Source organism: Syngnathus leptorhynchus, chromosome 6 (genome assembly GCF_054491065.1).
Source record: "Syngnathus leptorhynchus isolate UIUO chromosome 6, UIUO_Slep, whole genome shotgun sequence".
NCBI classification, from domain to species: domain Eukaryota; kingdom Metazoa; phylum Chordata; class Actinopteri; order Syngnathiformes; family Syngnathidae; genus Syngnathus; species Syngnathus leptorhynchus.
Genome location: NC_141200.1, coordinates 2,581,028 through 2,597,107, shown reverse-complemented (window position 1 = coordinate 2,597,107; position 16,080 = coordinate 2,581,028). Strand labels below are relative to the sequence as shown.

Below are 16,080 nucleotides of genomic sequence, written 5' to 3'. Positions count from 1 at the left end.
AAGTGGCCTGTTATTAGGAACACCTGAAAATGGCGGCGTGCCTAATAGTGTCCGAGTGACGTCATATATCGACCAGCCAATCAGAAAGTGGGGGTGAGGGCGGGTGTGGCACTTTTCACTTTCATTTAAACTTTGACCATGATATTTCCCTAATGAAGTGGCCTGGTATTAGGTACACCTGAAAATGGCGGTGTACCTAATGGAGTGTCCTTGTGACGTCACAGATCAACCAGCCAATCAGAAAGTGGGGGGTTGTTTGGGTGTGGCACTTTTCACTTTCATTTAAACTTTGACCATGATATTTCCCTAATGAAGTGGCCTGTGATTAGGTACACCTGAAAATGGCGGTGTACCTAATGGAGTGTCCTTGTGACGTCACAGATCAACCAGCCAATCAGAAAGTGGGGGGTTGTTTGGGTGTGGCACTTTTCACTTTCATTTAAACTTTGACCATGATATTTCCCTAATGAAGTGGCCTGGTATTAGGTACACCTGAAAATGGCGGTGTACCTAATGGAGTGTCCTTGTGACGTCACAGATCAACCAGCCAATCAGAAAGTGGGGGGTTGTTTGGGTGTGGCACTTTTCACTTTCATTTAAACTTTGACCATGATATTTCCCTAATGAAGTGGCCTGGTATTAGGTACACCTGAAAATGGCGGTGTACCTAATGGAGTGTCCTTGTGACGTCACAGATCCAACAGCCAATCAGAAAGTGGGGGGTTGTTTGGGTGTGGCACTTTTCACTTTCATTTAAACTTTGACCATGATATTTCCCTAATGAAGTGGCCTGGTATTAGGTACACCTGAAAATGGCGGTGTACCTAATGGAGTGTCCTTGTGACGTCACAGATCAACCAGCCAATCAGAAAGTGGGGGGTTGTTTGGGTGTGGCACTTTTCACTTTCATTTAAACTTTGACCATGATATTTCCCTAATGAAGTGGCCTGGTATTAGGTACACCTGAAAATGGCGGTGTACCTAATGGAGTGTCCTTGTGACGTCACAGATCAACCAGCCAATCAGAAAGTGGGGGGTTGTTTGGGTGTGGCACTTTTCACTTTCATTTAAACTTTGACCATGATATTTCCCTAATGAAGTGGCCTGGTATTAGGTACACCTGAAAATGGCGGTGTACCTAATGGAGTGTCCTTGTGACGTCACAGATCAACCAGCCAATCAGAAAGTGGGGGGTTGTTTGGGTGTGGCACTTTTCACTTTCATTTAAACTTTGACCATGATATTTCCCTAATGAAGTGGCCTGGTATTAGGTACACCTGAAAATGGCGGTGTACCTAATGGAGTGTCCTTGTGACGTCACAGATCAACCAGCCAATCAGAAAGTGGGGGGTTGTTTGGGTGTGGCACTTTTCACTTTCATTTAAACTTTGACCATGATATTTCCCTAATGAAGTGGCCTGGTATTAGGTACACCTGAAAATGGCGGTGTACCTAATGGAGTGTCCTTGTGACGTCACAGATCCAACAGCCAATCAGATAGTGGGGGGTGAGGGCGGGTGTGGCACTTTTCACTTTCATTTAAGCTTTCACCATGATTTTTCCCTAATGAAGTGGCCTGTGATTAGGTACACCTGAAAATGGCAGTGTACCTAATGGAGTGTCCAAGTGACGTCACAGACCATGATTTTAGATTATTTGTGTGTGTGTGTGTGTGTGGGGGGGACGATTCGTTTATAAAATATTTTTTATCATTTTGTATTGAAAAAGTAAATAAACACAGGAACCTTTTGTACATGTACTGTCCACGTTAGTGTGCAAACAGAAGCTCATTAACAAAAGTCAAAATATTTTATTGTAAATATATTTGCTGGAGCAATGACATTTCTACAAATAACACTTGTTTCTTTTCCTATGAAAGAACAAAGAAAAGCTTTATCCCAGTTGCGCATCCAGGTACCTGACTATGAAAAAAAAAAAACACTAAAAAAAAGGAATTATTGCGACTTGGAATGAATTACTGGCAACTTGTGCTCTTGTTCATTTAGTTTGAGCGAGTACCTCAGCGTGTCTCTAAAGTGCTTCAAACTCACGCTAATTCCCCCCCCCCCCCCCTTTTGGATGATACATCCTGTCTACTGGGCCCGCTAGAGTCGCGTGTCGAGCGCGTCGTCCTCGGCCTCCTCGGGCAGCGAGGCGATGTTGGCGCAGGGCGGCGTGGTCCTCTTAGTGGAGTTGAGCCGGTGCAGCAAGGGGCCCAGGCGCAGACGGTCCGACGGGCTCATGGCTTGCTTGAGCTGGCTCGTCTCATTCAGCAGCTTGTGGAGGTTCTCGTACGTCTTGATTGAGCTGCCTGACATCATCTGCCAACACACACAAATGTACTTCAAAATGTACCTAAAATTTTTGTCTAAAGGCTTACTTCTGATTCTTCAAAACAACTTTATTAAAAAAAAAAATTCTGCTTATCTTAACTATAGAGAGCCAAAAGAAGATTTTCCTTGAAGGTATAACTGTCAAAAATATTTCTCCAAGACGAGATCCATTATTTTGTTGTGCCACACGAGGGCGCTGTTTCTCACCAGGAAGGACTGACACTCGAGCAGAGGTTCAACTCGGTGCTCGGAAAGGATGACCGTGCAGTCTGAGAATGACTGCTTTAGCGTCTTGCGAAGCACCTGCAGCGTTCTGAACACAATCAAAGGTAACAAATGACTTTTTGTTGATACTTTTTGTGACCCCATTATGTGGATTAGAATTTTTTTTTTTTCAGATAGACTTCTCCCTGACAAGTTTGGTCTTATTTAGTTAGTTTTATTTACCAATGACACCTTTTTCTTAAGAAATGAAAGTATTGTTTTAAATTGCCCAAATTATACTTTGGCGACTCACATGGGGTCGAGGTAGGACGAGGGTTCGTCCAGCAGCAGGATGCGAGCCTTGCTGAGGATGGAGCGAGCCAAACACATCAACTGCTTATGTCCGTTGCTCAGCACGTTGCCGCCGTCCTCCAGCTGGAAGTCCAACTTGTCGGGGAACTGCTCGATCACGGACTTCAGGCCCACCTGATAACCACACAAAACACATGCTAAGCTAACGCTAAGGTGGCCCTCAAGATGGCGGACACGTGCGTATGAGTACCTCATCGGCGACCCTCCACAGTTCGTCGTCGCTGTAGCGACCGTGAGGATCCAAATTCATTCGGAACGTTCCGGTTAGTATGAAAACTTTCTGGAGATTACAAACATGTCAAATCACAAACACGGTCACAATTTTTTCATGATTGTCTGACTACCGTTCTGTCATCTACTGTCAGCTCAGTTGTCGACTTGAATCGATACTATTTCTTCTTGTCGACTAGAATTGCTGTACCTGAGGCACAACACCAAAGGCTTTCCTCCAGGTATGAAGCGACACGGAGTTCCAGGAGACGCCGTCCACAGAGATTTCGCCATCCGTGTACGCCAGACGCAGAAGAGCCGACAGCAAGGTGCTCTTTCCTGAACCCGTACGGCCCAGAAGGCCAACCTAGAGTCCAGCAACAACACGGTTATCAGACTGATGATGATGATAGTGTGTATTTCGGGCACGATATGCAAGACTATGTGTGTAAGACAGGAGGTTTTGCCAAAACCCAAACTGACGCTTTGTCCGCCCTCCACCGAGAAGCTGACGTCGCTGAGGACGGCGCGTCCGGCCTCCGTGTACTTGACGGTGACTCCCTTCACGTCCATTTGTCCTCGGTTGGGCCAGTAGTTGTGAGCGTGCGGGTTGTCGATGACCAGGTCGCTTCCCGGTTTGCCTCCTTTGCCGGCCGACGGATCTTCCGACGGCAGGTCGATGAACTTGAAGACTCGATCCACCGAGCGCATCTGAGGAGCAGATTGATTCATCCCAAATAAAAAAATTAAAAAAAACATCGACTACCCTTGCTGCCTTTTGTTTCGATTGATGGTTCAGCACCGATGTAACATGCTCGTACCAGGCTGTCCACGGTGATGCTGGTGATGACTGCCCACTGGAACGTTCCCAGGATGAGCATGGCCAGCGCCACGATGATGCCAATCTCACCCGGCTTGTCCTCTGCGGAAACAAACGCATTAGTAACCACGGCCGTGTTAGTGACGTCACAGTACGTAGGTCTGGCGCTCTCAACCAGCTATTAAATTCTTTAGCATACGTTTAACAAAATGCCAGTGACATGACGCATGTGTGTATGTGTTTCCTCTTCATTTCATCCAACACACACAAACACATTTCCTGTGCTTTGACATTGTATCCAGTTGGACAGCAGCAGTGGACACACTGCAGAGGTCAGATAAGCCTCAATAAGACTCATCACACCCTGTGGAATTGTTCTTTTAGGACATTCAACAACATCAGTATTAATGATGTTCACCTCTACCACAATGGCATGAAAAACACATTGATTCTACTTATGGAAGACGATAGGGTACAATCACTTGCGTATCTAAGGGTTAATGATGGATCATGAAGTGGTGTGTGGTGTTTTATCACGGTGTACTCACGGTTGGTTCCCACGGCGATGAAGGCAGCGGCGGTGAAGAAGAGCACAAAGATGACATCGCAGCGGAAGAGGAACCAACGTAGCGTGGCCAGGTAGTGGAACCAGGTGGCCGTGTGGGTGTTGAGCGCCTTGTGGAAGAGCATCTCGAAATACGTCTGACGCCCGAATGCCCGAATGGTCCACAGGCCCTTCAGCGAGATGATGACGTGCGAGAAGATTGTACTGCGAGCTGCGTGGCACCAATTCGGGAAGAAAGATATTTGTGACTACCATTTGGAAACTGTGAGAAAGGTTTGTGTCAACTGCAGAATCCATTGATAATGTTTTGAAAGCCTAAGCGGGGAGCAGGGGGTGCCGATGTGAGCACAAACGCAGCAAACAATGAGTTCATCTACTGGAGGGCTCAACATGAGTGATTAATGTTTTGCTGGGCGGGCGGGCGTGCTTCTGCCAAGACCAGGATGGGGATGAAGGAAATCCCATTCCGTCCCATCATTAGACTCAGTTCTTGTGGCAGGCAAGCTGTAAGTCCCAAAAATGACCAAGTGGTACTATCAGCGGTACTGACCCAATTTTTTTCTTTTTTACTTCTGCAGCAGTGTAACCAGCCACCATGAGTTAAACATCTCTTTAACCCCAACTTATTTTTTTTTTTTAACTTACTATGGATGGTCATTGTTTTTTTTTTTTCCCTTACAAAATACAGGTGCCAAGGGTCAAAGGTCAAGAAGTGTGTGTGGGGGGGGGGGGGGGGGTGTCAAAGGTTGAGGGTCAGAGGTGATTTAAAAAAGATTTACCAAAAAAAAAACCTTTCCGATACATTTCCTATTTGTGGTCAGTTTTACACCCCAATCTCATCACAAGATTTCGACTCGTGTCCAAACACAAACCAGAACGATCGCCTTCACGTTGACTCATTAGTGCCAATATCAGTGCAAGAATTCCACCGACACCAGAAACAGCACAGAGCAAATTGAAAAGCGCCAGAAAGAGTGCTAACCACAGCTGCGAGCTCACGTCAGGGAGGCTTGTGTCACCGCCTATCAATGTTATTTGTGCCGTGAAACAGAGCTCCAGTTGACTGCGGACTTCCTGTGGTCACCCTCTTCCATCATTTCCTCTCGGCCCATCTCCGCTCTTCCTCTCTCATGTTTGAGTTTCACCCAGAGTTCAATAAAGAACTAAAAAAGTGCATCGGCAACTCCGGCGCTCCTTTCCCATACGCAGGCAAGCTTAAAAAAACTCGATGAAGGCACTACGCGATAATCTGTCATTTGAGGTCAACACTACAAAAAGGTTTTGTTTATTTGTTATAATCCCAAAGCTTCACCTTCAGCCTCCAGCAGTTTGAGTTGCTGTCCCGTCCTGAGGAAGTACTTCCTGAGGACGACAAAGATGACAGCCAGCGGGATGGCGGCGATGAAGATGTACGGACGTATGATGGACACGGTGAAGATGGCGCCCAAGACGATCAACGACAGCTAGGGGAAAGAAAATGTGATTTTTTTTTTTTGTTCGCCATTTACGAATCTTATCGTGTGTTACCTGAATGAGATCGAAGAGCACCAGAGGGAGCATATCGTCGATGGTGGCCATGTCCTTGGTGAATCTGTTCATGATGCGGCCTGGCACGGAACGAGAGGGACCGTCATCGTGTGCCAAAATCTGCCGACCTAGCGACCGATCACTAACCCGTCTTCATGGTGTTGAGCACCGCCATGGGAGCGCGCAGCACGGAGCTTAGCATCTGATCGTGCAGCCTCTTGGAAACTGTGAGCAGCGTGTGCACCAGCGGCAGGCCTCGGAAGAAACCCAGCGCCAGCACGCTCTCCGAAGTGGCCACGAAGATGTAAATGATGTAATAGGCGCTGGTGGGCGTCACAATCACAGCCAGGTGGGTGGGCGGCGACGAGGCGTTGGGGTGCTGCTCGCTGGTGTAGTTGGGTGAGGACGGGTTGGCGCTGTCCCTCCAGATTTCTCTGTTGGCAGACGTTCAGGGTTCAGGTGACACCTAATATGGTGTTACCCTGTTTTCAGGAAGGTCTCACTTACTCAGTAATGAGGTAAATACCAATGACTGATCCTGCAACCTTAAGTCAGAGAACAAGATGTGACTTGGATGAATCTTAATGTTCCGACGAACGATTTGGGATGTGATTACCTCAATGACAAAGACCAAGAAGATGAAAATGAGGACGTAGACTAAACTCCGGTTGGTGGTGATGTAGCGCAGGTAGGTGCTCCACGATGTTGTCTCGAACACGCTCTCGCGCTCGTCCGCAAAGCATTCCTTTCAAGATATTGACAGAGAAGGCCGAAAAAAGGGTTTTTTGCAAATGGCTGAACGGATTAAAAAGAAAAAAAAAAAGACACAACGAGATACCTCCATGTCTTCTTCGTCCACCTCCTCGCTGATGTCGTACACGCTGTCCTTGGACAGGCGTCGGGAGTAGATGTCCAGGTCGGACGGCAGGTCGTAATGAGACGGCGCGATGGAGACCTTCTTTCGGAAGTTCGTCTGCACCTGCTGCTCGTGTCGATCGTGGTCCGGCGTGGCCGTGATGAACGCCAGCACGGACTGACGGCGCTGCCCGCTCAGGTGGGGCAGGCCGTGGTGGTAGAGGTTCCCCCGAGGGAGCACCTCCTCCACCTGGTCGTCCTCGGGTACCATGGAGAACTTCCTGTCGGAGAGTTCCCGCACGGCGTCCTCCATGGATGCGGGCGGCGCCCCGTTGGTGTTCTGCGGCCCGATGAAGGAGAACTTGCGGGCGGCGGCTAGAGGGTTGAGGATCAGCGACTGCTTGCGCTTTTCTGGGTAACCGTCGCCACCGACTTGAGATCCGTTGATAATTGGAGGGGGCGGGGGGTGGCGGAAAGACTGCCGCCTGGACTCGGGGCCTCGGAAGCCGGCGCTCTCGTCCACCGAGACCCTGCGGAGCGTCTCGGTGAGGATGGAGCCGCGGCGCTCGGCGTTGACGTTGTCGTAGGCCTCCATGCCCAGCAGCAGCGAGCTGAAGTCGGGCCGCTGCGCCTGGAGCTCAGAGAAGCTTCCGTAGAAGTAGCAGTCGCCGTTATGAAGCAGCAGGATCTGGTCGGCGCGCTTCAAGTGCTCCAGCTTGCTGGTCACCACGATGCGAGTCTTGGAGGACATCAGATTGCACACGCACCTGATGACATACACGAGCACTTGATGTGACATACTTGAGTTTAATTTGTTCTGTCGTCCTGAGCGTAACACAAACCACACGTATCCCAGATAATCCTTCCCCATTGAAATGAATGGAAATTACATTAATCTGTTCCAATAAAACAACGACAACAAAAACAAAAAAAGTATAAAATAGTCAAATGTGATTTTGATGTATGGAATGTCTACAGAAAGTGTATTGTAACCTAAACAAGCTTAAATATGATCAAATTTCATGAGTGTGAATGCGTTATAAATGAATCCGTGGTACTTTACTTCTCAAAAATCTCTTTCTCAGTCACAATGTCCAAGTGAGTGAAGGGTGCGTCCAGCAGGTACAGGTCTGCATCTTTGTACACCGCCCTGAAGCCACACACACAAACAAACAAAAAAAACATTAGAGAGAGTTAGCTACTTGTCAAGTAGAAAATAAATAAAAAAATGGACAAGTTGGCTGTTAGCAGAAGTAAATGAATTTCATTGACGGGGATGAGGCTTCAAATTGACCGCGGGGGGGGACACTTTGTGCAATTAATAAAATCTGTAAATTATGCATGACAATGTGAGAGTGTTGCAACACACACACACACAAACACAGATACATACACACAAACACATTTGATGGGCTCCATAAAATCCTAATGAGACTTCAAACAGCAGCAGATTGGAGACCGTAAAGCACTTTTAGCGAACATGTTTCCTGTAAATGAACCCCCCCCCCCCCAACCCTCATCACAGCGGATATGTTCCTGACCGATCCACAAAAGGTAAAAATGCAGAGAAACAACCTGATGTGAATTTTTGCTCCTTGTGTAATATATTTACATTTGGCAGGCCATCTGAAAAGTACTTCCCTCTAGATTTAATGAGCTCATGGTTTGAATTTAACACCATTTTTTTTTCTTTCACGTTCTCACTTATTGAGATCCACCCTTGTAACGTTTTAAGAAAGACGGGAAGTACCTGGCCAAGCCCAGACGGGCCCTCTGACCACCGCTGAGGGTCACGCCTCCTTCGCCGAGCAGCGTCTTATCCTTGTCGGGCAATAAGGCAAAGTCCTGCGTGGGCAAGCACATCATCGCAATGTCAACATTTGATAATGAAATCATGAAATGACTGTGCTGAGCTGCCGAGAACAGAGCGTCTGAGATACTTTGTTCGGTTTATCGCTGCGTTGTGATAGCGATGGAATGAAAATAACACTTGAGTGGGAGAGATCATCAAACACCAGAAATGATGCAGTGTTGATGGAAAAAAAAAAGCTGCATAAAACCACGAGTGACTTTTCAACATGTCCAGAGGTGCTTAAAAAAAAAAAAAATACACCAAGCATAGGATGCAAAAAAAATGAATTCCAGCTGGGGACAATCAGAACACTTTCCCGCCTTCCAATCATTTTTTAAAATATTGCTTTTAAATGACTCAAATACACAGTAGGCTGCATTTTCATAACATAACATAACAGTAAGTCAAACTTTTTTGTTTATTTTTTGTTACCAGCTAGTATTCATGTAAGCACAGTTGGAATGGACACAAATGACGTCGACATCAGTGATGGCGTCAAAGTGAAATCTTCTCCTACCTTTTAAAAACGGACCTTCCACACTTCTGCCGCATTGCATGAGGGACCAAGTTGAGAGCTCGTGATCACACTCATCTCCTATCTAATAAACAAGGCGACTTAAATCAGCTGAGCAGCTTGGCTGTCTTTTGGGACTTTACAGTCGCGGAGACCACCCACGGGGGTCTGACCGCCGCTTTCGGGGGGCCCAACACTAGGCAGGAATTACAGTCGGTCGGTCGGTCGGACTGGCGGGGTTACCGTGGAAACGCGTTTTGATATCTCCTCCGAGCTAATTCGGAACATCTTTAAATGAAAACAATCCACTATGGGCTTCCACCAAAATATCGAGTGAAACCCGACCCACCTCTGCAGATATGGATAGCCAAAAAGCTTTCTGTAAAAACATCAATGTGACGTCAGTTGGCTGTCGCGTGTCTTTTGTCTGTTTTGTCTTGTTTTTTGATGGCTGCTGCCGTCGGTGGCAGAGCCATGTGGATAGTGCACACTGTGTTTGTTTGCTGTGGCAACAACACATGTTTAAGAGCAAAACACCTTAAAGTGCACTCGGCTCCTCAGTCGATGCGGCGTGACGGACCTGATCTCTGCTCACGGCCAAAACAAACATCTCATTTATTGACTACTGGCCTATAGAAAAATTCAAACTGCGTAAAAATTCTCAAAGCGGGCATTTTACTCAGTCATCAGATTGCATGATCAATAGAAATAAAATTGTAAAAATTCCACCATGTGGATATTTGCCTCTTCTCTGCTAGTCAAAACATGTTTTTAAGTTATGGTGCCTCGAGCGGACACTGCTAGCTTGTGTCTGTCTCCCTTCCCGTGTTGCCGTGTCCATTATGGAGGAGCAATCGTCTCACGTTACATCGCAGTGACAGAACAGCAACTGTTTCCATGGTAACAGAGTGGACCTTATTCCACCGAGGGGGGTCTTCACTCAACAATCGGGCTTATGAAAGTGTGTGTGCGCATGTGTGATCCGATTGTTGTCCTTTTTTGAAGGCTTCCACAAGAGAAACATGCGGAGAGTTTCGCCTTCGTTACGACCTCTAAAGTTAAAAAATTGCCGAGGTGGGTTATAAAAATTTTTATTAAAAAAATTGTATTGTAAATTTGTGCAACGTTGTCCCACTATTATTCCAGTTTTCCTAACAGCTCCCCATTCGGCGCGGCTGTCCTTCGAACGCAACATTTCTGGAGATGAACCCGCACGTACCTCTTCCAGCTGGCAGGCCTTGATGACGGAAGTGTAGCGGTACTCGTCGTAGGTGAGGCCGAAGAGGATGTTGTCGCGGATGGTGCCCGGCATGATCCAGGAGGTCTGCGAGGAGAAGGACACGCGGCCGCTATGGCGGATTTTACCCTCGGACGGCATCAGCTCTCCCAGGATCAACATGAGGAGTGAACTCTGTAGGAAAGAGCACGTGAAAAATAAAAAGAAAGGAAAACACCACGAGGGAGGGAAGGCTCACCTTTCCGGAGCCGGTGGATCCGGCCACTGCCAACATCTTTCCCTTCTCCAGGTAGAGGCTGATGTTCTTCAGCACGGGCGTGACATAGAGATTGGTGAAGAAGAGGCCGCCGTTGGGATGACCGCTGGCTTTGTTCTCTTGCTTGATCTTCTCAAAGAGCTCAACAATGCCCTGGAGCCATGCAAACGCCTTTGTTAGGAGCAATTTTGATAATCGTGCTGAGCAGCAAGTGGTTAGTACATCTGCCTCGCAGTTCTTTAATAGGAGGGTGGGTTTTTTTTTTTAATTCCCGAAGTGAATGAGGGCCACAGCTCGCTCACCTCGTCCCAGGAAGCAGAGACATTGATGAGTTCCAACTCGGTGGTGGTCAGATTATACTCCAGAACGCGGTACTCTTCCTTCATCAAGAAATCCTACATCGGGTCAAACAAAAAAAAAAATCTATTAGTCACGAGGTCCCACTTCTGAGTGGAGATGCTTGGAGGACAAGCCCACCTCAATCTTCTTGACCAGCGCCAGCGTGTCGTACCACATCTGGATGGAACCAGGCAGCTGGCGGGTGAGCGTCATGCGCAGCACCATGCAGTAGGACGCGGTGGTGAAGATGCGCCGCAGGATGATACCTTTTCCCAACGCGTGCGGCACGATGGCGGACACGATCACCAGGATGGCAGAGAAGAAGTAGGCGGCGCTGTAGAAGTAGCGCAGCGAGCCGATCTTCCTCGTCAGGGTCACCTCGTCCCTGAGGAGGAGGAAGACGAGTATTAATTTGGTGTTAGCTCATGGCGCTAAGGTGATTGATTACATTTCCATATCATTTCTTACTGTCTGATGTTCCCGATGATGGTCTCCATCACCTCCTCCCAGCCGTAGGCCTTCACCGAGTGGATGTTCTCCACGATTTCCGAAGTTAGCGCCAGGCGGCGGTTGATCATCCCGGCTCGCTTAACGCTATGAAAGAAATCAATTGAGGTGAATCTCATTTCAGATGACTGATATCAAAAGAGATGGACCAATAAGAAGGTTCTAAGTAGTCCATCTCTTCAACAAGGACCATATAAAGAGGCCACAATGCAAAGATGACTTGTGTGGTGTTGTTTTGCCCCTCACCGGTGAGGTCCCATCTTCTGCGCCAGGCAGGCCTGGACAATTCCGAGCAGCGTGAGAGCGGCCAAGGCGCAGAAGCCGTTCACCTCGATCAGTTCCCAGAGCAAACCCACGCACAAGATGCACTGCAGGGGTGTGATCCATATAAAGTGCGCCAGGCCCAGGCTCTACTCAAACACACACCGAGAAGAAGAGCATTATTAGAGGAGCCATCAGAACAATAGCTAGCTTGAAGTCACTCAGTAAGAACCTCAAAGTACAGGTACAGTCCATTATATAAGAGTGAAAGATAACTAACCCCAACCTTCTTCCTAGAAGTCCCATGTGCAGGATTGGTGTGAAGAAATATAAATAATCCTGGTCTTTCCCACAGGAGCATGACCAGGTTTGTAAGCCCCCCCCACCCACCTCCTCAAAGACACACAAAACATTGAATGCAGGCGCTAATTGTATGTCAGCAAGTTTCAGAGTGCTTCCACATTCAACGTGTCCCCGACAAATCTGCCTTCGACCCTGCGGGCTGGGTCGTTGCATCATCGCCAGTTTGCGTCTTTCAGGCACAATAGCTGTGTGAGTGTGTTTGTTTGTTTGTTGTCAAACTTCTATTGTGGGACCTTCCGCTGAGACTCGCCCACCTGACCCCTCCTCAGTTAGCGTTGCTAAGACCAACAAACTCATCATTTGAAAATCTCTCCCCCCCCCCAAAAAAAGCCGGTTTGACATCACAAGAAGTCGGCCATTTTGTTTTGAAGTTGCGATTGATCGTATTGTATGTGTTGATGGCGCTGCGCTCACCTCGTCCAGCTTGTTGAGGTGCGCCGACATCAGGCTCACCAGCTGACTCGTGCTAATTTTATCCAAGACTCGACTAGACAGCTTCAGGGTCTACACAAAAAAAAAAAAGATTTAGTCTTGAAATTGATGTAAAATGGCCTCTACATTCTCACCTTCTTGTAGATGAGGCTGAAGAGTGCGATGCGAATCTGCATGCCCAAGTGATGCAGGCCGAAGATGGCCGGCTGAAGGAGCAGGAAGCGCGCGGTGAAGAGCAAGCAGAGGCCGAGTGCCAGGAAGTAGCCCTGGCTGCGCTCAGGTGCGTGGAAGGGGTCGAAGGAGGCGATGATGCGGCCCAAGAGTTGTGGCTGCACAGTCTTCGAGGCTTCCTAGGAGAACAAGAGGCAGATGTTGATGCTACCAAGACAGCAAATCCAAGCGCCATCCATCGTCACGTCCTCGTCGACAAGACCCTGCCACATGTTTGACATTTTTCTTGCTCGGTGCTTCTCTTTACGCACGTGTACGGGCCGGACATAAAATGCCGAGTCGGTGCACGTGAGCTTATTAATAACACTGTTCATCATCTCCTGTGATTTATAAATCCTAACATGAGCATTTACTAAATTGTGTGTTGATGTCACAGTCATAGAAAATAGATTGAACAGGTTGCTATAATTCTTGAATTTTTTTTATTTTTAGCTCTTGCTCGGAGAAACGTTTCCACAAATAACCAGTTGACAAGAACTTATTGTTAAATTTCACATTTGGGCACACAAAGATTTTTATACAAGGCTTCCAAAGTTCATCATGTCTCCAGTAACCACAATATCTACCTATCTTTGTATAAAAACAAGATGGCTCACCCCGAGGTAGAGGAGAACCCCAAAAAAGGCAAAGGGGCAGAGGAAGCATCGTGCCAGCGCTCGCATCAAACTGGGCTTTTTCTTGGCCGAGACCACCTCTCTGTCCCATTCTCTGCACGGACAAAACAACAACACGTTAGCATTAGCCCCGATTGAGCATTACGACTACAGAACAGCATCCAATCAGACAGGGACGTATTTTTTTTTTGTAATTCTGACTTTGGATCTTCTTTACTCCATGTGAGCATCGATGTGAGTATACTGTTAAAAAAAACGCACACAAATACAAGCCATAAAATGTCAGCTAACAAAAGAACATAGTAAACCTGCTCGAACTTAAATCTTTCCCTTTACTAGCGTTAGTCTCGTTACATCGCACTGTTGCATTAGCTTCCCACAAACGGAGCGAGACGGAAGGAAAAAAGGTCAAAGAAGCATCTTTGTTCTGCGGAGCTCATTTAGGAGCAGACTGACACGTTGAGTGACAGCATGAAAGGACAGGAGAAGGACATCAGCGATTAAAATCAGGACTAAAGTGTTTGGCGAGATTTATATTGCTGAAAACTGTTCTGCTGACTATGTGAGGCCCAAAAAAAAAAAAATTGATATTAGGTTTGCCGCGACAAACATGGTTGGCCACAGTCCGTGTGTTGTTTTCCCAGAAGAGCCGCTCTCACTCCGCAAATTGTACTTTGCATTTTCTTGTTTTTTCATTTCCTGTCCGTCTTACGATTTGTTCTTGCCTTGCAGCTCTTTCGTCAAATGTTTTTCTCCAGCCCAGCGAGAGATGTGCAGCTTTTAATGGAAGATAAAGTTCACGTTCCCAGAAGCCTTTTTTACTGTGTTGCCGGCTTAAAATAATGAAGCCAATCACTCACCGGTGCACTTTTTTTTTTTTTTTTTAAAAGGTCGAGTCTTTAGCACTTGCTGGCACGGGGCTGCTTGATGTGTCAGGGAGTCAAGGACACACTGTGGTCCTGTTACACAACCGCCCTTCTTCACTAAAATCAGACAATTTCTTTGAAGTCGGTCATGATTTGACCTTGTGGAGCTGACTGTCTTTTCGAGTTTTGGTTGCTGAGAATTTTTGGTGGCTCTACTCATCGGAGATAATAACAGTATATTGAATCTTATCCTACTAATTGAAAGTGCCTTCAGAACCAATTACTAGTTTTTGAAGGATCCCAAAAATTTGGAATTTGCATCCTTATTTTATTGAAGTCGACGCAAAAAAATATTATACATGAAAAAAGACCTAAAAACGTGTGTTTGTTTGGCACACACAGCTTCGGTTTACATCTGGGCACGTCCAAATGCCAGCCCGTATTTGAAGTGGATGCTGAGAGAAGCAGGCGAGATGCCCTGCAATTGGAAAGAGGGGCAAAAGGGCGCACGTGGAACCAAAATAAAAACTTGAAAATGATCTGATTTGCAGTTGAAAGTACGGCACAAACTTGGATGTAAAACACGTTATGTGGGACATCTCTTACCTTTCGAGACGCTCGGAGAGGTTACCAGCGAGATCGTATGAAGGAGCTTTATAAACGTCAGTGAGGTCCAACTTCTTCTTGAAGCCCTTCCTGAGCAGCGGAGACGTCCACCTGAGATAAAAACAAAATAGACTCGTCAAAAAAAAAGAGAAAAAAAGACATGTCCATTAACTCTCAAGCCGACTGGTATTAGAACCCAAGCTGTGTTGAGAAGTTCCAACTGTTCCAAGAGTTTCAAACATTAATGATCAAAATCTAAAAAAAAAAAAAGGAAATAATTGATGGTAAAATTTCACTTTTACACTAAAGTACATTTTTAAGTCTGTCATTTTTAACTTTTACTTACAGGCTAGAAGGATTGAGTACGAGCACTTCTAGTGAAACACAAGATTTTGTATTCAAGTACAATATTTACATTCATATTCCATCCCACGCGCACGCCTGAAACTCCTGGAACGTACCAGAAGAAGAACCTGGAGAGGAAGTTGGCATCTTCCACGGGTGACTTCTGCATCCTCAGCTGCGTCGTGTGCACCTGAGAGCGAGGCGAGCGCGCCCCCCACTTTCATTTGTGGACCCCCACCTTTTGGCGTCTAAGACGCGCACGCGCAGACCGAAGGGCTACTCTCCCCCAGTCCGAAAAGCAGTTCCCAATTAAGTCCCCAGCGTCCAAAATCACCCAAAGTGTGGCGGCAAGCCGTGATAATCCACCACAGAGTCCGACGAGAGCGCAGCCTCCACGGCGTGCCCCACTGAGTGTCTGGAAGCCTGTGAGCGCGCATGGGAGCGCAGGCCATCCTTTATGTGGGCGCGCACGGCGCACGCGCGTCATCACATTGACCAGAGCAGTGACACACCACCACCGCAAACACGCACGCGCAAACACACACGCAATTACTCATATGTACCCGAATTCGACTCGAGTACGATTACGGTAAAAAAAGTAACAGTTGAATCATAAGTAATATAATTAACACATTTTTACTTCTTGTTTGATTTCAAATTCAAATGAAAAAAGTACAAATTAAAAAAGTCCATCATTAGTAAAAAAAAAAGAAAACAAAAACAAATGAAAAATTCAAATTTTTTTTGTTTGAACTGTTGGTTGAATTTATT

The 16,080-nt window shown here is 46.8% G+C and overlaps 1 protein-coding gene across 2 annotated transcripts; it reads right to left on the bottom strand.

The window, feature by feature from the left end:
* Positions 1–1,795: 1,795 nt before the first annotated feature.
* cftr (CF transmembrane conductance regulator) lies at positions 1,796–15,884 on the bottom strand. Of its 2 annotated transcripts, none has more exons than XM_085914641.1 (27): positions 15,426–15,884; positions 14,965–15,075; positions 13,475–13,586; positions 12,782–12,997; positions 12,630–12,719; positions 11,838–12,001; positions 11,553–11,678; positions 11,223–11,469; positions 11,048–11,140; positions 10,728–10,898; positions 10,472–10,663; positions 8,637–8,731; positions 7,950–8,036; positions 6,870–7,653; positions 6,648–6,776; positions 6,539–6,576; positions 6,179–6,465; positions 6,032–6,111; positions 5,817–5,967; positions 4,488–4,715; positions 3,941–4,041; positions 3,603–3,830; positions 3,331–3,486; positions 3,100–3,189; positions 2,851–3,023; positions 2,541–2,646; positions 1,796–2,321 (listed from the first exon to the last, which is right to left on the bottom strand). In XM_085914641.1, the coding sequence occupies exons 1-27, from the start codon at positions 15,476–15,478 to the stop codon at positions 2,106–2,108; spliced, it is 4,524 nt and encodes a 1,507-aa protein (XP_085770767.1). In that variant the 5' UTR covers positions 15,479–15,884; the 3' UTR covers positions 1,796–2,105. The 2 variants fall into 2 exon arrangements, with proteins under 2 accessions (XP_085770767.1, XP_085770768.1); XM_085914642.1 differs by lacking the exon at positions 15,426–15,884 and adding an exon at positions 15,380–15,397.
* Between the last annotated feature and the right edge of the window lie 196 nt (positions 15,885–16,080).

What these genes read in the sequence shown, in the direction of transcription:
- cftr (XM_085914641.1), bottom strand. Translation starts at nt 15,478, where the DNA reads ATGCAGAAGTCACCCGTGGAAGATGCCAACTTCCTCTCCAGGTTCTTC. An exon ending in GATCCACCGGCTCCGGAAAG is followed by an intron (nt 10,664 to 10,727) that starts GTGAGCCTTCCC and finishes TCTTTCCTACAG; the next exon opens with AGTTCACTCCTCATGTTGAT. An exon ending in GGTATTTACCTCATTACTGA is followed by an intron (nt 6,466 to 6,538) that starts GTAAGTGAGACC and finishes GTCTGCCAACAG; the next exon opens with AGAAATCTGGAGGGACAGCG.